This window comes from Electrophorus electricus, chromosome 6, assembly GCF_013358815.1.
Source record: "Electrophorus electricus isolate fEleEle1 chromosome 6, fEleEle1.pri, whole genome shotgun sequence".
NCBI lineage: Eukaryota > Metazoa > Chordata > Actinopteri > Gymnotiformes > Gymnotidae > Electrophorus > Electrophorus electricus.
The window spans coordinates 9268664-9293361 of record NC_049540.1 but is presented as its reverse complement, the minus strand read 5'-3'; the positions used below and the strand labels follow the sequence as shown (position 1 = coordinate 9293361).

General features: G+C 41.1%; 1 protein-coding gene across 2 annotated transcripts in view; it reads left to right on the top strand.

Annotated features, from left to right (window-relative positions):
* eng (endoglin) overlaps nt 1-15470 on the top strand; it is a 34682-nt gene extending 19212 nt beyond the window's left edge. The window contains exons 5-16 of one of the 2 annotated variants that reach the window (XR_003411720.2): nt 1841-1960; nt 5776-5956; nt 6079-6238; nt 6369-6468; nt 6819-7002; nt 7651-7784; nt 8783-9025; nt 9708-9774; nt 12288-12395; nt 12528-12611; nt 12938-12985; nt 13359-13403. Coding sequence is in view for 1 of the 2 variants with exons in the window: in XM_027025838.2 (XP_026881639.2) it covers nt 1841-1960; nt 5776-5956; nt 6079-6238; nt 6369-6468; nt 6819-7002; nt 7651-7784; nt 8783-9025; nt 9708-9774; nt 12288-12395; nt 12938-12985; nt 13359-13480 (1467 nt within the window). In the remaining variant the exon portion in view is untranslated. Of the gene's footprint in view, nt 1-1840; nt 1961-5775; nt 5957-6078; nt 6239-6368; nt 6469-6818; nt 7003-7650; nt 7785-8782; nt 9026-9707; nt 9775-12287; nt 12396-12527; nt 12612-12937; nt 12986-13358 lie in introns of both variants that reach the window. The other variant, XM_027025838.2, reaches the window with a different exon arrangement.
* The last annotated feature ends 9228 nt before the right edge of the window (nt 15471-24698 follow it).

Below are 24698 nucleotides of genomic sequence, written 5' to 3'. Positions count from 1 at the left end.
GGGAGCTTTTCCACTGTTCCAAGAGTGCTCGTGCTGGAATATGGCTGTTTGTCGGTGTTGGCAGACTACAGAAAAATGCGAGGACTTCCACCTGTGATCTTTGACATGGTTCTCCCCTAGAGTTTATGTGCTGCACAGTATTGACAAGAAACCATGCTGTGATTGTGTACTTGTATGTTGCAACATGTGACTTTGGAAACATATTGGCCAACATGGCATCATTAAAGTTTGGCCTGGGTTGTTGTTATGAGTTTCCCAACATGCCTTCATTATAACATATATGCCAAATGCCTCTAAGGTCAGCATTCTGCTGATAACATTTGTAAAATTCTCTTGCTCTCACACTCACACTCTCTCTCTCACACACACGCACACACACACACACACACACACACACATACAGAGTGCTCATTTGCCTATTATGGGATTTTGCAATACCAGTACTGGGTCCAAATTTGCAGTAATGATCAGTAAATTACACATTTTTGCTGCCTGAGGTGCTGCTCTAATGATTTAACTTGCTTGGACCTTAGCTGGGGAGAAGGATAGCATGAGTTTTCCATGTTGTGTTATCTTCATTTATCTATTGCTCTGAGTCCTGTGAATCCCACCAGTTCCCTGTTCCAGTGGCTAATCCACAATTTGTCCAGCTCAACTGATGTGACCAATGACACCAGAGGGCACATGATGATGATGATGATGATGACAGTCGAAGGTCATAGTGATAATTGGGAAGCTAGCATGGATGATGATGTCGTTAGATGCCTTGTGATTTGCCATCCTGGGGTGGGGGGCTCTACGAACAGGATATTTGAGCTGTTGAAATTACTCATTTGTAGCATAGCATATCACCTTTAGTGTTGCCCTTCCTTAGTTTTAAATTGCTCTTACATTAAGCATAAGCAGGATGATACCAGTTTCAGCATAGCCCCACTGCTAATTTGGACAGCGTAAAGAAGTCCTGCTTATGAATTCATGTTTGACGCAGTCATATTTTAGCCACACAGAGACATCAGTACACCCCACATACAAGTCCCATGTAGTCTCAGAGTAACAGCTTGTCATCTAAGTCCACATAGTAGGAAGGGGATGTGAATGGCGGCCATGGGATTTGACTCGGTCCATTTACTGTTTACATCACCGTCTCACATTAGCATGGTCTAATAGGACACTCTCTGTGAGGCCCAGAGTGGAGCTGAACGGCTGGGGCCTGAGCAGTTGGGCCTGCATCTGGGCCTGGAGCAGTGCGAGCGTCTAGGCCTGGGGCGGTGCGAGCATATGGGCCTGGTGTGGTGCGAACGTCTGGGCCTGCAATGGCTGGGGCCGGAATGGAGCAATGGTTGAGCCTGGATAAGCTGGACCCAGAGCAGAGTGGACTGGGCGCAGAACTCTCACTGCACGCTTCGCTGAGCCTGGGTGCCTGCCCGTCTTGCCCAGAAGAACAACAATGGTGGAGTCGCAGGAAGCCCGTGACTGTTGATATGATAGCGGATTTTCTTTTGCTTCCCAATAGCAAGAAAAGCGCCTTTGGAAATTCCTGCCACCTGGCCTAAAAGTACAACTGGCACTGCGGTTGATGGCCAGGCCCAATAGATGTTATTCGTACCACAACAGCTCATCTATCATTTGGTTACAGAGTAACACATTAGGTTCCATCATCATTATCGTGTGTGTGTTTCTCAAAATGTATAAAGTACCAAAGAAAACCATTCATGAGCATCTGCTAATAATCTATAAGGATGTGGCAATGTTGCCTCTGTCATATAATGTTGCCTCTTTTTATTCCAGCACTTAGGCTAAAGAGAATACTCGCTCACCTTGTTCTCTTGTTTAATTACAGACAGAATACCCAATACTGACGGTGACTGCTGCTGTTCCTTCTACCTTCATCATCACCAGCACAACAATGAATAACTTCAAATCCATCTACCTACGCGCCTCGGGCAACTCTACTTTCTATGTATGTAGCAAACAACGTCCCTCACAAAAATAAGGGAAAGGGAAAATACACACACACACACACACACACACACACACACACACACACACTGTCTCATAATGTTGTTACACTGATTGTAAGCAGGAACAGTGTGTCTATCCAGATCTACCCTGCTTTACCACCAAACCCCTTTTGAGAAGAAAGCCATATATCCCAACTGCAGCGTGAAGCAGATGGGCTCTCATCGATGCAGGCGGGTATGGCTTTAAGCCCTGAGGAAATATGAGGCCAAACATATTCAAATCATGCAGTTGCATTTCCATTACATTTATTTGGCCATGGCCTTGTCCAGAGCACCTTACAGAAGTGCTTTGTGAACTCTCCCCATGTCCGCATGCAAACGTAAATAGGCCAGAGTCAAGAATGATGCAGAATATAGACATAGCAAGATAGAAAAGAGAAAACCAGCCTAATATCCTACTATCAGCAACAAGAAGCCCAGTGTGTGTAAGTGGGTTGTGAAAGGGTACAGTACCAATTTGCATTAAGGAATGGTAAGATTTTAACTGGTAGACATTTAACAGAAATATCATATTCAGTTGAATAATGGATGCATGCACTAAATACATATGTTCAACAATTAGCTGTATTAGTATTCTACTAATATATATATCACTAAATGTTCATATTTATAAATATATGTATTTAGTTCATGTGTTTCTGCTCATATTTCTGCTCTCCATGCTGTTTAGCTTTCATGACACTCAGAATATTTTACCTTTCATTCTACCTTTCCACCATGTACAGAATGGCAGTTGGCCCAAAGGCATTCTTTATATTCCTGTTATGTGTTATCCAACATAGGAACATATATTTAGAACAGCCATTTGTTAAGGCTGTGGGAGGCTGGAGACAGTCCTGAGAGTGGAGATGGCGCAGACACTCTAAACAGTGCCAGGAGCAAAGCCAGGCTTCAATGTCTGCTGAGTAGGGCTGCTGGATTTGTTCGTTACTTTATTTGGATGCAGGATCAGGTCTTTGAAGGTCTCTTTAGTGTTGTCTGTCCTTTATAAGCTGAGCTGGGAGAGGCCAGGCTGGGTAAACGCTAAACCGTGCCACATGGTGTTGACGTATTTCATTGCAATAGCTGTTTGGAGTGGTCGACTTAAGGCACCCAGGAACACTGTACTAACTCCTTTATTCTCACATCCAAATTAGACATCCATCTCAGGCAGTCTTAGCCTTTCATCATTGGTGTTTCCAAGCTCTTCAAACGAGGGCATCCCAGGATACACCATGCACAGGATGTTCTGTGAGCTATATGGGAGGGATGTTCCCTGACCCCTGTCTTAATCAGGGCTTGCTCTGCTCTCTCAGCATCCCCCCAGATAGCTCAGTAGAGGATCATAACAACCCCCCCCAACCCCCCAAAGGGCGATAACAGTGGTTGACCCCCCCCCCACCACCCTGGTTAGCGTCTGTCAGGTCTAGGTCATGTCGTGCAGTAAGCCAGCACTGGCTAGCATCTTTACACAGAGTCACACAGCGGGGTAGGAAGTCTTATCGGAATAGTCTTGGGATTGGGTCACTTTGGATCAGACCACTTCCTCTCATTTGCAGTGATTTGCCTTTTTTCTTTGCCACGGGACCCTGTGGCCCACAGAGAGAAATGCCTGTCAAACTGGCTCCTCTGTTCTTCAGCCCCCACCTCTAACCCCCACACCTAACCCCTGCCCTCACCCCTGCATGCCCACACCCTGCTTTTTGTTTCATCGTGATTTGTTTCACGCGCGTCTACACTATTTCCCGTCTTTCTTTTTTGGTCAGAGCACATCAGTCAGAAGTCTCCAATCTTGGCAGCTATACCTTACAGATCTTGTGGAGGTGTAAAAGTGTATTACCTTTAGCTACATTACTGGAATACAGAAAAAGCAGAAACTAGGGATAATTGATGAAGGCTGAGTCATAGCCTAACATTAGGGTCGTGATGTATTATTAGTAAGTGATGTTTTAGAAAACACAGAGTCTTCACCAAACATTTTTCTTCTCATCAGCTGAAATGACAGCGAATGATAACACACATGGCATGTCTTAAGGGTCCCATCAAAATTGTTAGTAATTCCTTAGTCATTGCCCCTAACAGAGTTTCATGCAAAAGTTGGTTTGCCAACATTGTCATTTTATGATTTTTTGTCATTTTGTTCTTTGTACCCTTATGTAATTAACCACTATTTTGACTTTGATAAGGTAATGCTTGCTTGACTTGCGGTAAATTCTTTATCAGTCAGCAGTTTTACTTTTTTACTGTCCGTGTTGTTCATGGAAAGGAAGGAAAAATGCCAGCACCATAGCCATATACATATTACCACAATAAACATTTAAGATCAGAGAGAGAGAGAGAGAGAGAGAGAGAGAGAGAGAGACAGAGACAGAGAGAGAGAGACAGAGACAGACCCATCAGACACTCCCTGTCTATAAGAAATTAGCAACAAGATCCCCACATTCCCTAAACATTCCCAGACACCACAAAACAATGTGTATAATTGCCATAATATTGTCACACACCATTCCACAAATTATCCATGCATTAGTAAACTAATATACAGACATCCATATCCACTTGTACAGTTCATTTTATTTGCTCAACTTCACTTTTTGTCCTTTTTGTCTTTTTTTCTCATTATTTTATCACAATTGAATGACTACATTATACTTACACTTTCTATTATTTTATGTATTTATTTATTAATGTGAGTGTTATAAATTGTACAGCTTTGGCAAGATTCTACCTGTCATGCCAATAAAGCAAATTTAAACTGAACTGAGCTGAGACAGATTCAATTTTGAAGTGAAGTTCTGATTCCCCTTTTGTAATTTATCTTGGTAATTTTTCATTACATTACACTTAACCTTTGTATTCTCAATTGATACTCACTTCAGTTTAATTGTTTACTAGTCTCTTTATTTATTTGTATGTTTTTCTTGTTCCATGGGCAGTGGTAGCTCAGTGGTTGAGGTACTTGACTAGTAATCAGAAGGTTGCCAGTTCAAGCTCCACTGCTGCCAAGGTGCCACTGTTAGGCCCTTGAGCAAGACCCTTAACCAGCATTTGCTCTAAAACATTTTATTGTAAGTTGCTTTGGATAAATGTGTCAGCTAAATGCTGAACATGTATTTGTTTCATTTCATTTGTTTCATTCACATTTTATTTTATTTATTAATTGTATTTTCAATAACAAATTGTACAGTTGTGGCAACAGATTTTAACTGTCATGTCAGTAAAGAGAATTTGAATTGAATTGAACTGAGGGAGCGAGGGTTCAATGCACTGAGCAAATATGAAGCAAAAGTCTGTAAATGAGATCTTGACTCCTCTTTGAAACTTTTGTCAGTAAACATCAATGCTCCTTATGGGAAGCAAAGAGGAAGTCTGGTCATTATTATGCCCTTAAACCATGAACTAGGCTCATTGCATTCACATTTATGGCATTTAGCTGACGCTTTTATCCAAAGCGACTTACAATTATGAATGAGTACAACTTGAGCAATTAAGGGTCTAGCTCAGGGGCCCAACACTGGCAACTTGGCAGTGGTGGGGCTTGAACCAGCAACCTTCCGATTACAAGTCAAGTACTGTAGGCTCATGAACGTATAGTCAGAGCAATGTTGAAAGAACAGCCCTGTCTATCCGAGTCACTTGTTCAAATTTATCATTTAAATATCATGCAATTGTCTAGTTCAGTTGGATTTGTGACTAGCTTAGATCCTTTTCTTGTAACCTTTTTTTCTTGTAACTATTATGGAGTACATTAAGGGCCTTACCATCTGATTTTCAGGTGACCACTGCAATAGATGCAAAGATATTGTTCATGACAATGCCCAATAAACAGCAACATTTGAACGCTCCAGCCAAACAGGGCAGCGAGCTTCTTGACTGGGCAGTTGAAAGGTTTGGAGGGGTTACATCATTCACTGCACTACAAGATCCACTCTCCATCACCTTTAGCGAAATAAGAGGTACAGCTATTCATCTCCCACTCCATCTCACATTTTCAGCTTATCGCATTTAACTAATCTCAATAAAGAGTGAGCTTGTAAAAACTGCCAAAACCAAGCCTTCCCCCTCTGCCCTCACACAGGGATGATGCAGCTGTCGGCATGCCAGCTCAGATGGGAAGCACCGAGTCAGAAGGGCTTGCTCCAAGTGAAGTCCGAAAAGCATTCTGTTAAATCTTGCCTAATTGGCAATTCCCCAGAAGAGGTATACATCATCAATATTCCTGATCATGTCAGAATCAGGTGAGTCCCTTGTTTAGAAGACTGAAGTCACCTCATGATCTTTGGGCTTTCGGAATAGATTTACTATTCCCTTTCAGAGGGAAAGGTGCTGAGTGTTTTCATAGCTACAATGAATGGGCTTGTTTCTCAGGAATGTTTCAGTGGATGTAGGCCTTTCAGAGTTGAAACTGGTCTTGAGGGGTCCCGTGGGAACCTACTGGAGAATCAAAGCTCAAAAAGTTAATTTTCTGGTGAGCAATTTTTCTGTAAATTGAAATATGCTTATCTTTATATTATGACCACAGCAGTATATTTTTAATTTGTTTTTTATTTATGCTACTTTCCTTAATATGATTTAATACCCAGTTGCATTTATATTTCAAACACAGTCTTTAAATTGCAGAAGTTTTTGTTTCCAAGCTTAGTATATGATGGAAGAGAATTAATATTCATACATGACCTGACCTCAAGGTTCAATATTTTACATGGATTTCTGTGTCCTGTATATATTGTTTCTACAGCTTTTAATCTAGATAATGAATTTGCTGAAGTTCTGATCGTTTTACCCATTGCATCCAAGTTGTGCTACTTTCCTCTTCAGACCAACAACCCTATACAGCTGAATGATATGTTCATTCCACAAATGAAGAACATCTCTGACAATGCCAAGGAAATCAAGGAGTTGGCACTGGACTATTACAAGGTTAAAGGCATCACCTACACAGAGATTCACCTCAACAGCCCAACAATTAGGCTTGAGATCAAGTCAAAAGGGCACACATCAGGTAATAACGCCATCCATTTTGTTCCCTTTTCAAATGCATTAGGATTAAAAACTAAATTATGTTGAGAGATTTTTTTTTTTTTTGGGATGCTGTTCCTTACTGAATTTGCTGCATGGAACACTACAGCCAATCAAAATAGTTTAGAGAGTAAGTTTTTTTTTAAATAATTTGAAACTGATCTTTTTCCTTTTGTGCTACTCCAATTGAGTCCTCTGTAATGGATAAATATAATTGATATTGATTATATATATTGATTGTATATTGATTATAATATTAGACTCACTCAGTATTTAGTTTTTTCCCTGATCACTCCATGTCCATCTGTGGTCTGAGACTGGTTTCTTGAAAGTGAATGTAGTGATGCACAGGGATTCTTTTTTACTCCTGTCACTTTAATTAGAAAGTGTGGAAATGGTATGCTGCCCATATGTACTGGGAGAGTAAAGCAAACCATTACTTTGCTGCATACAGTCCTAAATTGTTTTGTATTAAAGGTAAAAAGAGGAACATGAGGTAAAGGTGTGCAATATTACCTTGGGTTTATCTATATGTTTGGGTTTCGAGTTAAGGGGAGACCGGTGTTTATCTATATGACTGTGTTTCTAGTTACAGAGAGACATATGTTTATGTATGTGACTGTATTTGTAGTTACGGAGAGACCTGTAGACAGCATAACCACTCCTCCACTTTACATCGATATGCAGCTGTATGCCTCTCCGGACTACATGTCACCGATGGATCCTAGCACCAAAGTACAGACTAACAGGATGATATATGCCGAGGTAAGTCTTTCTCCAGGACTGGGCATCTTAAAGTAACACTCCATTCAAGTTAAACCTCAAAAACAAATTTTGTTAAATCTTTAAACCTTCAGAGCAGTTTAAAAGGGTTTTAAACTTTAAATGTTTTTTGGTCAAATGTTTGGTTTTAAGAGGATTAAAAAAGACCTGTCTTAGATGCCTTCACTTGTACAGGGCATACATTCAAGACTGCAAAAGGCTTTAAAAGAACAGAATGCTTATAAATCTAATTTAGCCGGTTTGATTCTACCACTCTGCTCAGATGAATGTCATTCTGCATGTCAGCACTTTCCCCTGCAACTGAGCATGTGAACTCGGAGAGGAGTTGCAGGAAAGCCAAAACGAATGTTGTGATTAGTGCATATAGTTTGGCACTGTGCTGTCCTACCACACCAAATTAAAACAAATGCGAAATTCTGGACATCGACTCCCTTACAAAGATTCGGTATCTAGTTGAACATGGCAAACTGTAAAACCAAGTATTTGATAAATAAACACTCTGACTCATTGGTGAACTTCTCTGAATGCCAAATAAACATTTTGAGTAGGTTTGATGCTGGAGTATTCCAATGATGGCTAATCTTCCCATGAATCCATGTTTAAATTAAAACCCAGACAAATAAAACACTTTAAAATAGATTTTAATTCTGACATTTCGCATGTGAATACTGTGGTAGTACACCAGGCCAGAGGGGATTTTCCTGTCTTTGCACTGAAACATCTGAAATGTGTGATGTAAAAAGGAAACATTTTACAATTTTACAAATTAAGGATATTTCTTCACCTGTAGCCTAAGGTTCAATATGTTTTATGTAATAGTAGTCTATAGGCCAAACGGTGATCAATATTTGAATAGGCCAAGACTTATAAGCCAGAGTGTTGGATGTTTGCTGGCAAAGGCCAGTAAGCAAATTGTATCTACCCATCGTATTTGCATGTGAGAAGCATGTTGGTGAAAGTTTTACTGATACCTGTGGCAGGTCTCCAACATGGTCCACGGGAGCCTGAACTTAAATCTCAAAGTGGCTGGCTGTGTGGTGCGCTCCAGAAACAGGCAGTCAGAGGAGAGGATGCTGTCCTACAAGCAGGAGTCATGCGCCTACAGAGCCTGCTACAACAGCGTCAGGTTCAGCTTCTCCTTGGAGACGATCAAGGAGCGGGACGCGGGCACCTGGGAACTGGAGTGTGGCATTACCTTCTGCCCTATGCCAGAGGGACCCTATGTGAGTTGCCTTTATTGCCATATGAAGTTAATCAATTACAGCATGGGTGGTGAGATCCAAGCTAGAATTGGAGCTAAAGATTGGATATCTAATGCCAAACAGTTTGTGAAGTCATGCTTCTGATGGAACGAATGAAGTAGAATGCTGTGTGTTGAAATTTGCTCCAGCATTTGAAATCAGAAATCTGATAAATGATGAACAAATATAGGTTTTATGTGGCTACTTTTGTAAATTTAATGATAAGAAATGTTTTCTATGCTGGGGATGGCGATGGGGTGGGGGGACCAAGCATAAGTTACTTTTTCCCTGTTGTCTGTGTTTGGTTACCATGGCTCTAGCCACCAATGCTTTCAACCAAAAAAGAGAGTGACCTAGCTCTTCTTAGAACAGGATTCTCAAGCAACTATTTTGCTCTGAATTTCCAAATGACCCAAGGGTGCCATGGGAGTGAATTTACGAATGCACACATCGTTAGCAATACAGTAGTCATTAATTAGTTGTTATGCACTGCAGTGGTACAATAAAGGAAAGATTAGGACTAATCACCTCTGCATTTTGCCCAGATTTAGCTAAATAAAGAGACCTTCACCCATTCAGATCACACATCTCCATAAAAGTAATACATCTGTGTCTAATTATTCATTCATTCATTGTTTCATTAATTTTTAAATTTTTTCCACAGAATTGTACTGCACCTCAGCCAGTAAAGAGGAAAGTACAGGTCATCCAGTCGCATGGACCAGTACCAAGTGAGCATTTTAGGATTATTCTAAGTGTTATGGACCAAGTCCCATCATAATTACAGTTGGGAATTCAATACTAAAAGATTCAGAAAATGTGTACATGAATACATGACAGACTGTCAACATTCCTGGTAAAGTTATATTGTTGTTGTTTTTTTACAGCATGCTATTTCCTGTGGTATTTAAGTTGTGCATGTCATTGCCAACCTGCAACTTTCCTATATCTACCGTGGTTTCTGTTCAAAGTCTATGACTGAGGTCCTTTTCTTTAGAAACATCCTCCGTGATGCTCCAGATATATGAACTTTGACCCTGCCATGGAACAACCTTCTTTAAAAACACAAAGCATAAGATAGATAGAGAATAAGGAAAACATAGAACACCCACAAAAAAGTATTCAACATTACTCAGTCAGACCCAGACAACAGGATGACAGCTCATTGTCTCAAACCTCAATCGTCTCCCCTCTGCAAGCTGAAAAAGGTCTGGTATGTCTCGCACTGACGTGGTCTCTTCTGCCTGTTACGTTGCTGACGTTAACAGTCGTCATGGAGATGAGATCAGGATACTAAAGCGGAAGTGTGATTGGGATGGGGGTGGAGGATTTGGGGGCATGGTTCATAGGAAAGCCTGCTAGCTGACCCTATGGCCACAATCAGAAATAACGAGCCTGAGGGGAATTATTGCGTCCAAGGTCTGGTGTGTGCGGCTGTCCAAACACGGGGCCTGTCTGCTATTGTCCGCCACACACAATAAAGGGAAGGTGTTGCTCTTCAAAGGGGAAGAGAGTCACTCAGCAGACGACTCAGGAGCGAGTCATGCATTCCTCACCTCTAGCCAGGAGGGAAGCCCATTATATTTCACTTTGCACCATTACAAAAACAGAAAAGAGGTAGCTGACACAAGGGTTGTGTTTGTGTGTTCAACTATGTGCAACCCCCCCCCCCCCCCCCCCCCAAAAAAAAAAAAAACATCCACAGGATATTTTTTTTCCTGCTTCACTGTCAGTTTGAAACAGTTTTAAGTGCTGGTGTGGTTTCACCACTTGGTCAGTGTGTTGGTCAGGACAGGACTCCATTTCTGGCGTTTTGGTTTCCTGTTCTCTGCTGCCCTCAGTCCTATCTGCCACCCACTGGTCTTGGGACTGGCAGAGGTGAGCAAGAGCTGCCGCAAGCGTTGGGCAATCGCAGTTGAACTCACTGCAGCCTGGGCGTGCTCCTCACTCCCAAGTGACTCTACCGTATCACAAACAACACTGGAACACTAAGAAGCGCCTCTCTTTGCTTGGACGTGCTCTTGTGGACAGGGATGTGTTGGGCAGGATGCAACTCGCCCCAGGCCTGTCCTTCCTGTTTGTAGGTGCTGCTGGGACTCGGAGTTCATCTCCCCTCGGCCACCTGCTTGCTGGTTTCCTGCTTCTGTTTGCTCAGCTTCAGATTCGACTTGGTCTGTGGCATGAAACCGAAGTCTCGTAAAAACCCGCTGGGAACCGTTCCCTTTCGACATGTCGGACATGTCTTCTTTAAACACGCGCATCCTCTATTCGTCTTAAAGGCAAAAAAGCATTGGCCAGAGTAACACCATAGGACAGATGCTACACTACACCAAGGGGTGGGGGGGTGGGGAGGGGGTTGGGGTCACTACAAACAGCATCATCTGCCTTCTTCCTTCCTTTGTCCTTTGCAAGTGCAGAAAGGAAGGGTAATCGGTCAAAAGAATACACATGGCATTCTGGGAGCAGAGCAGGCCCATAGTCCTTGCAGTGCAGGTGTTAACTAGAAATTTATGACAGCCTTGCACTTATAACAAAAGTGGGATCATTTTGATGCCTGGACGTTTTGTGAGCTGGGCATGGTGGGCTCACAGTGCCAAACATCTGTGACCTCAAGCTTAAAGTGACATTATGAGAGAGACCTTCATAACATCAGCAGTGTATCAGAGGCCTGTGAATGACGCTTGGATGGGAAACACCAGGGAAGCTGAGAACTCTGGAAATAATTTCTAAATTATTTATATATTCTTTCTTTCCTACAGCCAAGGATTCCAGAAACCTTCTGGCATAATTCAAGAATATTGTTATTGTTTATTGTACCTTTACACAGTTCAATCAGCCACACAGCTATAACTGGGAGAGAGAGAGTAGCTCCGGGTTTAATATTTTAAACATCTCGTAAATGAAATCTTTTTCTTTACATGGATCACTGAGCATTACGAATCTGAGAATAAATCTACCAAAAATATTTGTGGAATCCTTTTCTACACACAGTTAAATTGAGTGAACCCAGACTCAAAGAGCTCAGAAACCATCACAAGTACTGAGACATCACCATTACACTTTGGTTAACATGTATAGGAAATAGTATATAAAATGGGCAGAAACATTGCTTAAATAATCGGTTTTAGCAGTGAAGTTTAACAGTGACGTTATTTGCTGGTCTTGTAAATTATGGATCTGCCAATGCTGTGATGTAATAAACCATTTTCATTTGAGCGTTAAAAAATTCAATTCTGCATTTCAGATCCCTGCTTTGAGTTTAGCCTGTCGTCCGTGTTGGGCATCGCCTTCGGAGGGTTCCTCATCGGCGTGCTTCTTGTTAGTGCCCTCTGGTTCATCAAAATCCGAACAGGTGACTGCCCTGCCTCCAGCTTTGCATGTTATTTTCAGTGGATACTAGTCAAACATGTTTAACGGTAGCACATGTGTGCTGGAAGCCATGCTTGGCGGAGTGTTTGAGCAGGCCCCATCTCTGCTCCTCTAGCTTATGAGGGAAGATGCCAAAAGGGCGGCGAGACTGACCCTAACAAGCCTCGAGATGATTTGCCACTAGAAATAAGATGAAACAGTTAAGTAAGACTTAACTTAAAAGTAACACACTTAAATGATGGCCTATTCTAAACTTTTTTTCTTCAAAAGATGAATGTGTAGAAGCAAACTGGTCACTGGTTTTCTTGACTTTGGACTGAACAGTAACTTTTGCTCCCTCATAAAAGGACTAGAAGTAGCAGCTGCTCTGTGCAGTGTAGTTCAGAATTGCATAATTGTTGGTCCGTGCTGAGACTCATTCATTGCTGGTAGGACCAGAGAAAGAAAAGGGAGATGTGTAGGTGTGTCGTGTCCGTGATGGAAGATCAGATGCTCTAACTGGGGTGCTATGTTTTGATGTTTCAGGCTACCCTCCTGCTCTGGGTCTGGCCTCCACACGTAGCTTCTTCTCAGGTAAAAAAAAAAAAAAAGACTGCACCAGGCACAGGACAGGTCAAGCCATGACCAAAGCAGACACACAAAACACGCACGCACACACACACACGCACGCACACACACAGGCGTTTGCAGCCTAAGGAGAGCTCAGAGTCTGTAGTCTTCTTTTCTGTTTCGGCCTTTAGAAACTCTCAGCTTTAAGACCTTTTAACATCAAACAATATGTGTATTTGTGGAGTGTGGACTTTATAACTTTTTATAACATTTTCTCCCCTTCTTCTTTCTGTTATATTCTCTCTCCGTATTTTTTTCTCTCTCTCTCTCTCGTTTTCTCCCTTTGCCATTCTTTCTGTCTCTCTCGCCGTTGGTCTTTTCTCTCTCCCTCATTCAGGATGTCCATGCACGCTGACCAAGCGCCAGCCTGTGCCCATTAACTCCTCTCCCTCTGAGAACAGCAGTGCAAATGGCAGCATGGGCAGCACCCAGAGCACACCCACCAGCAGCATGGCATGAGCTGCTAGGCCCTGCCCCCAGGGCCCCCCCCCACTCCATCCAGAGACATCTGCTCCCTGTCCACCAACACCACACCATAGGAGCCCGCTGCTTCACCTTAGGGCTGTGCTGGGAGGGGGTGGGGGGCATTATGGGGTCAGGGGTTATTCTGAACCAGGACTTTTAACTCTCCACCTCTCCAGCCACCCAGCGACAGGAAGTCAGCAGGAAAAAAGAAGACGAAGATGAAGAGAAAAAAAACCCAACAAAAACCTTGGTTACCCAAGACAGGAAAAGCAAAGCATATCCCCTAAGAACTAACAGGAAATTCACTGCATTCTTTTCAACAGATTGTGCCTCTTGCATGGAGGCCCAGTAAAGTTTCATGGAAAAAAACACAAAAGCAAACAAACAAACAAACCCCCCCCCCCCCCCCCCCCAAAACAAAATACATTTAATGGAGATGTCTTAGGGGACAAACCACTCTGCCCTCTGTCACCACCAATTACAGCAACAAGAAAAAGAAGAAGGAAAACAAAGCCAAGACATCTGAGGATGCACACACGGGGAGCAGTCTGCTCAGTTCAGCACTTCTTTTCATGTAGCCAAAAGTGTGGGTAAAAACCAAGTGAAACCACCCCTCCATTGCTATAACTGTCTGGTTTGCTTCGATTTGAGCAACTGACAGATGATATTCACTTTTTACCATTAGAAAGGCTGCCTCCCAGACACAGGGGAAACTTTGGGAAAAGGCTACCTCTTAATTTATGTAGGCTGTTATGTGTTGAAACAGTAGCTTAATTAGTTATTCATTTTATTACTGATTTCTGTGAGTTGTATCAAATTTTGCTACAGAAATGGTGTCACTGTAATATACAGTACAGTCCAAAGGTCTGAATCCATTACCATGAACTGATTTAATACCAAATTTCACACAGTTCACCCTAATTGTATATATACGTTTTGGTATTTTTTGGAAATCCTCAGTAAGTGGACTGTGACATCTGGACCTTGCTGTATGTATTATTGTAAATGACTTTAAAGTTTGACTCTAGCACAGTACCAAAGAAATATTATGGGCTAAGGTTTATGGAACCAAAATCAATATGTTTAACTGATTTGAATTTTTGTACAAAATGGACCAAAAAACATTTGAATGTAGACAGGACTTATTTTTAAGTGATCCTGGTCATTGTCATATGTTTCAGTTATTATTGCCATAATAATCCTCTGGTTATTGTCACAGTGTTAAACAAAAATTTGTCTTACAGTATAAGTCCCATATTGAGCAATTAAATAGGATCTCACCCAAGCAGTATGAATATGTGGGGAATGTGGATTTGAGTTTAAATGTATGTTTTGCTGTTTTACTTTGTACTTGATCACAGCTTTATGGATACTGTGTACTAAGAGTCTGTAAATGAGATCAGGTAAATTAAGACATGTAACCAAACGCCAAACATTTCCAAACCCAGCATCCTCAATCTAAACCATGTATCTTAGGTTACAGTATTTTTTTTTTATTTTCTGATGTATTTGAAGTACACTTTATGTTTGATGTGGATATGATTGTGTGTGTGTGTGGGTGGAGGAGATGGTTATTATGATTTCTGAACAAAGACTGAAGAAAAGAAAATGCCACTTGAGCATTTGTGCAATACTTGAGGTGTTCCTCTTAATTATGGTCACTAAGTCTGATGTGTCTGTCCTGTGTTTTGTATTAGCTTTTTTTCAGCTCATATTTTGTATTGTATATTCTCTCGTGCCACATGAGCATATAATGTTTAGTCACCAGTGTTACAGAGTTACAAACATTTAACTACAAAAAGCAATAAATCTCAATATATATAGTTTATTTAGCGATGGTGATTCCCCAAGACAGACTTACCAAATACATTTTTAGTTAATGCCTAAATATAAATATCCTAAATGTCTCTGCTGTGAGTTTGGATCTTCTCAAAGAATGCATATGTTCTTAAAGCTTTTAATAATTAAACAAATCAACAAAACACCTCTGGTGTCGTTTTTCTTTTTAAGGAATCCAATACTAAAATGAGACCCAGCTATAAAACAATTGGTATCCAAAGTATTCCAAGTTATGTCCTAGAGACAGATGAGTCTCCATGTATTGCAAAAAACATTTTTATTCACTTTCAATACAGTGCACTGAAGTTTTGATTTATTTGCAATGCTTGATAAACATGAAGAAAAAACCCACAATGAACTACAAAACAGGTGCCAAAATGATTACTGACACTCCCAAGAATTTCTTCAAATGCAATCCCCATAACAATGAAATGGGGAAGGCCAAATCATTAAGGAGCTTCATGAAACAAAAAATATGTCACCTCGAATATCTTAGAAAAATACCAAAGTCCATTGTCATACCGCTGAACAGAGAGTTAATTTTCCAGGAAGAACACGAGCCCATCCTTGTCCTACACAATCATAAGGGCGCTGAGGTTAACAGAGGAGTCCACATCTCTCCAAACACCATTAAATGCCACCTCCATGCCAACTGGCTGTGAGGAAGGTCTGTCAGATGAAAACCTCTCCTGTTTCCCTCTGTGCTTCTTCACATAGGAGGCGTCAGTTATGTAAAGCTGAAGGTTGAGCATCTTCATAAGCGTGAGTGCTGACTGTTCCTACTGAGGCACTAATAGGTTCTATACTATAAAACTGCATATTGTCACGCAGTGTACCGTGTCTCAGAATTAGGGAAAAATTCAGTACAACAGTCTCAAAATCAGTACAATCCATACAATCGAACTTATTCAAATCACTATTAACTGCATAAACTGTTGTCACAATTTCTCATTTCTTACTAAACTTTTCTAATGAAAAATTTCCAAAACACATTTTTATAGACAATTGGAAAACCCAAAATTTCAAGACAGACAGCTTGGTACAAATAATGAAAACATTTATTAAAACAAAATCCTGTTGCAAGAGAAACCAAATGCATTGGCAGTAAATAAAAGCACGTAGTTTGCTGGAAGACAGCAAAGCTAAATAAGAGCAAAGAAAGCGGTTTTACACATTCTGGAATAGAGGGACTAAGGGAGAGTGTGTGCTAGACCAAGAAACCCAGCCTGATTGAGTGAAATGGGAAAGAAAGGCGTTAATTGCATATCCCAAATGGAGAAAGAGAGTTTGATAAGAAGTGATTTTTAACACTTTGTTTGCCATTTACGTGATGACCTTGTTAGTTCAAGGTGTTGTATGTGGCTCTTGGAGATATACTGTGTGACCAGTGATGCTGCCACCTATTGGAGATGCATGAGTATCTACACACACCCCCAATTTCTGTGTCAATGTGACCTTCAAGCAGAGCCCTTCAGTTTATTGAAAAAACATATTGTCAGCTTGAAGGCATCTGGCTTGTGTTTACAATCAGGAGAGGAGGCGGTGTGACCTTGACTATCTCATGCAGTATGTGACAGTTCTGCAGGAAGCTTTGTAGGCGGATGCTAGACTCATCTAAACTAAATAAATAAATAAACTTCGAAGGCCTGTCACCTAATCTGCCCATTATCACCGCAAAACCGTCCCAACTAAAGCTTAAGATTTCCTCCGGAGGCAAAAAGACAGAAACCAGAGACCCCATTACAGCTGTGAGTGACAGCACTCTTCCATCACACACAGATAGGTCCTGGAATGGGACTGGGTATGAAGGGTTAGGGTTAGGAAGAATGGGTGTAGTGGAATGAATGGGTGTATCACTTGTGCTTTTCATATCTAATCATATGACTAGTTCAGTACAGGGGCGGAAGGCGGAAGAGGCGGAGGCCGGTTTACCAATCCGGAGCGACGGCGTGCAGTTAATAGCCATGTGGACAACAGGACAGAAGATACAGAATACTGGGATCATGAATGCTAGTATTCGTGCAGCGTTTCCAAAGTACCTCCTTTAACCTCAAGAGCAGCATTCTGTGCTTTTGATGTCAGTAAAGCCACTGAAATTGAATAAAGCAGTCATATCACTCTCAGAATGCTGTGAAATTATTCATGGGTTTTGAATAGTCTTTTAAAAGGCATTTCTAGTGGGACCTTTTAAATTTGGAGGCCCTTATCAGTTACTTCAATTTATTTTGGTTTTACAATGCAGTGTTGCAACGTGTCATCACAGATATCAAGGTGCAGGTGCCTAATGAGCCAGGGTGACATGGTGAAAAGAGATACTCTACAAGCACATGACACGAGGATGAAACTCTTGAGATATGGTGACACTCAACAGGATGTTTTTCCTGACAGCACAGGATAGCAGAATTATAGTCATAGCTGCAGGTTACAAAAGTAGCTATAAAACAGAGGCACATGGATCATACAGAGAAAACATCCATTAGAAATGTCAGTCACTAGTGTTAGGAAGTTAGGAGTCCATACAGTGTGAGTCTTTATGTGTGCTCTTCCTAGGCCCAGTTTCTTGCCCTGGTGCTATAGGGGCTTTCCTTTGCAAATGATTACTGCTGCCCCCCTGTGGTGAATGAATAAACTGCAGTTTTCTGTTTGAGGGGTCCAAGGAATTGGTCAAATCAAAACACTGTAATGTAATTTATAATGTGACTGTAACTGGTGTTAAATATAATGAACAATACATTAGTATAGAACCTTTTGTTATGATATCACACACACTGAACAGATTTTTAGTCCTACTGAACCGTTATGAAAAGAGCTGTTTTACTTGGAAACTGCCTATGCAGTATCTAATTACTAGTAACTATTCAGTACATTTTTCCCGTTAATGTGTGTAATGGAACAAAAAGCCTGAGTAGTTTGCAAATAACTCTTAAAAATATTACTGCATTCATTTTTCACATGAATTCTTGGAACGTTTAAGTCAATACATAGAGCTGATTATTATTTTATGCCATATCACATAGCTATCCATCAGTAATCCAAACAACTGCACATTTATGACTTAACACAATCAATGATTAATCACCCATTACTGACATCACTGATACGGGCTCCTTTGCCTTAATTTATTTTGAGTGAAAAAGGAATCTTAATATACAAATATATAAAAGGGCTGCAATGTCAGTCTCAGCCTTGGAGCCTCATCACGCTCCTGAGAAAGCAGCCAAAAATAACATATCACTGGTAAAAACCCCAGCTGTTCTCCCCAGCATGGCTGCAGCTTCCAGAATGCTGCTGTTCACACTATATATGCTTAGCGTTTCATTCACTTCACTTTTCTCCAAAGTAGTCAAAAGTGGGTTTGGTACATGCAGATGTTTGCATGTGTGTGTGTGTGTGTGTGTGTGTGTGTGTGTGTGTGTGTGTGTGTGTGTGTGTGCCCACAGGAAGACTCGAGAGATATCCTCAAACAAGTTCTCGTGAGAAAGTACTTGATGCCTGCGTCTCTGTTCCCCGGTGAGACAAACACAAACACTCACGCACAGACACAGACACAGACACAGACACAGACACACACACACACACACACCACTGGTGCAGCAGGGCAACATTAGCCGCCTTCACGTTGGGGGGTGGGGTGGGGGGTGGGGGGGCACATACCACCGGCCTCACCCTGACTCTGTTAGGACAGAAACCCTCCTGCTTCAGCCGTCCTGGTAAGAAGAGAGAAAGGGAGTTACGCCGGCGGTGGCAACCTTGGCAAAGCAGCTCCATTTCAGTGTAAATCATGTCTTTTCTTCATGCACACAATACTGAGCTGACTGCTGCCAGCAGTAGCTGATGGACTGTGGTGCAGGTGTAAATGTCTTTGTCTGAACCAGGTAGCTGAGGGCTGTGTTTAAATGACACCACCGTCCTTGGGCCCGCCGAAACAAGCAGCAGCCGAACCATTAGCTAATGTCGCTGTTGATGGACAATCGCTAAACGCAAAGTGTCCCCGGAGCAAGCTACACAGCAAGAAGATATTTTCCCGGAGTTGTTCATCAGTGGAGATGTGTGAGATCAGCGATGTTTAACGATCTTACCTCGTATACAGATTGCAAATGAAGTTGGAAGGGAGTGTGAAATAACGTTGCAAAAGAACTCAGCGTGGTAGATCTAGTCCAAGCTAACTGTCGTCCTATTCTCTCTCTCTCTCTCTCTCTCTCTCTCTCTCTCTCTCTCTCTCTCTCTCTCTCTCTCTCTCTCTCTCCTTTGTTTCATCTAAACTTTTACCCAAATATTTCAAACGACTAAATAACACAGCAGATATAATATCAAGTATGTATCAGTGGAATCCATTGGATACTCGCTTCTTCTTCCTGTCCGTTCTATAAAAGTTTAACTCCTTATATTCCAGTCACCTGTGGGCCAAGACTAATTTGTCACTCCTGTAATTAAGTGTCTTTCATATCAGTGTTAATACACTGAATTATTCACAGTAGTTACTTAGTAATATGCCTCAGAATGAATCATTAAGGAATATGCCTTAAGCTTAAGAGGTAAAAATAACTAAATAAGTAACACTGCAGATAAAATGTCATGTATATCAACGACATCCACTGCCACTATGCTTCCCTAAATCATTGTTTTTATTATTAACTTTTCATAATTGAACTGAGGAACTGTGTCTTGCATCAAAGACAAGTTTGAGAGGAAAACACATCCAGGTTAACAAATACTCTATACCTACCTAATGTATGCCTACAATACCTACATAGCTGCTGTGCCTAATAGGCTGCTGACAGCCTGTACCCTGAGTAGTCTACGTCTATTAATCTGTTTGACATATGACCAAAGGGCAGATTTATATATTTCTACTGTAAAAGCACTTAAAAGCAAACTGTAATTAATGCAAACACTTTTCATTACAGCATAAACTGGTTATATATATATATATATATATATATATATATATATATATATATATATATATATATATATATATATATATATATATATATAAAGTTGCCAAAGCAAACATTGCACATCTATGCAGAGAATAAGACTTGTATTGGAAAAGGTGTATTGGAAAAGGCTATATATTATATATATTAGGTAGAGTAGGTGTAGCTAATCAACTGTCAACTCTGTTATAGGTGCACCGACAGCTCAGAGAAGTCCTTGGTCACCCACATTTGATCCAAGTGCATGGCAATTTTTGGAGCATTCCTGCTAATCAATCACACTGCAGAGCTTTATATACATATGCAGTGTAAGCTGGTCTGAGCTTGTCCGAAAAGCACTACTTTCTTAGCATCCCTGTAACTGAGCGAGCCATGCATATGTATGCCACTGGGACATCAACCTCCGACATGAGGACATTAAAAGAATGTGGCATTGTGCAGAAAATCTGTGGGTACGGTTCCCGCTTCCAGCTATTGCAACACTGCCATGTTTCGTAACACAGTAGACAGGCTGCAAGACACAGACAGACAGGTTGACACACACACGCATGTAAACAACTACAACAAAAAATAAAATTAAAAGCTAACGGTAAAATACAGGTACAGATACTTCTGCCTTACGTCCATCTTGGCTAACAGTTCCTCATTTTCTTACAAGAAATGATATTCCCACAAACGCAATGAGCAGGTCTATGACCCTGTTTCAGTAATCTTTTCAGCATGCCTTGTTGACTTCTATGAATGATATGAATGAGGGCAAGTTAAAGACAGTAATAAGTTTGTTTACTGAATCATCAAATAATGCCAAAAGGGCAGTACTATAAGTTCATCCTTCAATTTATAAAATAATAAATAAAAAAAACTAAAAAAAGAGATCTTACATGAATTTAGAATAATGACACAAAAACTACCCAGTGATGATGAATTAAATTCAGGATTCATTTAATCTAAAAGTGAAACTCAATAATTATTTTCCATTACTAGATCATCTTTTCAATCATTCATTTCTTTCAGTTATTAGATTATCATTTGGTGAGAATGTTGCCTTATTAAATTCTGCTAAGATTTGAATATTTAGCCTATGAAGGTTACTTTGTTCCGTCTTGTCTGGAAGGCATTGCACGGTAATTGCTCTGGCTCCTGCTGTACGCATCTTCATACTGAGACCCTGTGTAAGTAAGATGCTAAGCTTTGGAGGGAATATTGGTTCACAGCGAGCAGAAAGTTCAAAGTAGTGTGGCTGAAGCAAGAGGTGAATGAATAACTACATTCATTCTATATTATATAGGGTTCTGAAACTATACTGGTTTTTCAGAATGGAATTACGGAATAACTGGCTTGTGAGAAGGACCACGGTTGAAACTCCCACATTCTTCTGCCATATTTAAACTTTTTCCTCCATGATTACATTTTGCACCCCTTATACCCATCTCCTCCCTGCCTCCTGTCTTTCTCACATTTCTCTCTCTCTGTCTGTCCTTGGGAAGCACTGCCAGCTTCTCCCAGAGTGCCCAGAACTCAAGCCCAAAGCTCACTTGATTGCTGCTACAATCACACAATCACCTCTGTTCCACAAACTCTTCAAGGTGAGGCCGGCCTTTGTAAAGAGCTGTTTAACTACAATAACATACCAGGTCTACTTTCTCACTTTCCACCTCTATGGACATGATGGCACACAAGTCTAAGAACAAACATGTAATACCATGAAAACATACAATCTACAGCACCAATCTGGACTCAAGTTTTGGAGCTGAACTCCACACAAGGCACACAACACTACCCACAAGCCCCTAGTTCATTCCAGATCACCTGATTATTAATCTAGTCTAGTTACTTCTCTGGTGTTTCCCTATATAAACCCTGCTTATTCAGTCTATCACTACGAAGTCTCATCTGCTTGTCTTATGTTACTGAGCATTTGTATTCATTGGTTGCTATTCTGGTTATTGGACTGTTTTACCTGTATTTTGGATTTGCTCTTTCCTAAACCCTGTTGGATCTGGTTGCTCTTTGTCTATTATTTGGATTATACCCTTGCCTGTGTTTCAGCATCTTTGGATTGCCCCTATTCATTATTAAACTCTGATTACCTGCATTCAACTCTGTCTCATTTAGACAAACCTGACAGTCGCACTTCCACTGGTGCCCATAGATCAGCTGCAGGGTTGTCAGCCGGGTACCACCAATCATCAACTTTTCTCTCATTTAACCCCAGAACGTCTCCTGGTGGCGGATCATTGGCAGAGACGTGTCTCCCTCCCACCCCATGCAACTGGATCCCGTGTTGGGTGTTAATTACTTAATGTGGCTGCCATTAGCTTAAAATGCCTTTAAGACTTGGAAAAACACACATTCACTTAGGTATGTGCAAACATTAGACTGGAACTGTATATCCTAAGAAAAAAACCTAACAAATTACCCTACCTAGCTGCTTTCTAACTGTCCGAGACTCCTAAATAGAGAAAGTCAAGTGCTAATGGAACATTCTGATAGAAGAAACCCAGAGCCAAGTGGACAGCCATGCACAAGATTTGCTACTAGAGCAACATAAGGTGTTCATTGGTCTGCTACATTTGACAACATGTTGACTGGAATATACAGATCATGTCTGCATAAATCTTTCAACTGGGACCTCGACGACAATGAGAATAAAACAACCAATTTATTTTAGCCCTTCGTGAGACAGGCCTGATTGACTTGCATGGGTTAGCTGGGGAGAAAAGGAACACATTTCTATTAGTCTGTCATCTAACACTCAGGTAATACTCTCAATGCCTCATGCCTCCAGAAATCACGCAAATGTTACATATACTTTGCTTGCACCATTTGCTTGTGAATCTTTACAGTCACACAAAGACCAACTTTCTACATTTCTGCAAACTTCGCATTGCATGAAGCTGGGAGGACTGGCCCAAAAATATAAAGCTCTACATAAACAAGGAAACAGCAAGGCTTTGCTAGTTTCATGAGACGATGTGATCAGACTTCTGAGGACGACCCTTAATTTTCAGCGCAACGTCAAGAATATCTAATCATCGACTCAGTCTGATCACCAGTAAATTAGTGTGCTACACCGGAAATGAGTGGTAATTACAGTGGGTTATATAATAATCTCCTCAATAACCTAGTTATGACACCTGTACAACCTGATTTGCTGTGGCGTAATGAAACGCATACTGTGGTTCCAAAGGTTTGCTAATATCTGCTCATGTTATGCTTGCACCTTGTGTACAAGGACCTGCCTTGCATTTAGGTCCAACTCTTGGTGCTGCCTTAAGATTTTACGGTTTAGTCTCTGTGCTTAGCACAAAATGTACCACACCATCTAATTTATATCCCACTTTACACAACCTTTTTCATGCACATGGGTAAAAATGGAGAACCTCTTTTGGACACATCTTATGACATAGGACATTGCATTTTGAGTCATGAAAATAGGACCCAGTAAGTTCACATCTTTCCTTTTCTGGATACAGGCCAGCGCAGGGTTATATTCAAAGAACAGGTGCAGACTGTGCCAAGCAGATACTCCCGTATATCTCGTATATATACTCCCGTATGTCTCTTCTGCTCAGTCTTGAGTGGGGACATGTTTATGCTCTGCGGAGGACGAGGCAGTACAAAGCGCAGGCCCCTGCTACACTCGAACCCTCACCCCACAGTTGTGCTGGTCAGGACTGGGTTCTGTGATGGTAATAAAAAACACTCGCTTTCACCAGATAAGTGCCACTTCCTGTCTGTTGCATCTGCAGAGGCTTTAAGTGTTGACTGAGCAGTGCACTGCTGCTTAGGCGGGTGCATCCTGCTCTCTGGAAATCAGGCATAGCATTAAAGGGTCCGTTATACACAGGCAGATTATTCCAAGAAGGGTTTTCTCCATTTATTTCTTCTTCTTCTTTTTTTGGCAAGAGAGGAAAAGTGTTCCCTTCAATCAATGAGTCATTATTCTTAGCTGAGTCCCGGCCTGCCTACTGCTGGCGCTCTCTCTGTTTCTCTCAGTCTCTCTCGCTCTGTCTTTCTCTCCTTGTAGTTGTGTAAATTTCCCACTGCTTCAGAGATGCATCTGAAAATAAAAGACATTCAAGTTCATGTTTTCTCTGAGTAAGGGATATATATTTCATATGCCCCTTGGCCAAAGACTATAATGAAACAGGGGATTCAGGCTTTTAGCTCAGCTGACAGTTATTCAAAGAGCTCCATGCATGGCCTAAATACACACATGGCATTTGAGCACAATACTTCTAACATTTGAAGTTCAATCTACTCTGTCTCATCTGAATAATTCCTAAGGTTTTCATCCTGAATATAAGTTTCATCCAGAATATGGCTGAACTGAAACCCTCTGGACTAACTTCAATAATAAATCCAGGAATTTTCGAGGTTGTTGGACACCAACAAATGTAAGTAGAGTGAAAAACATGATTGATTTAACA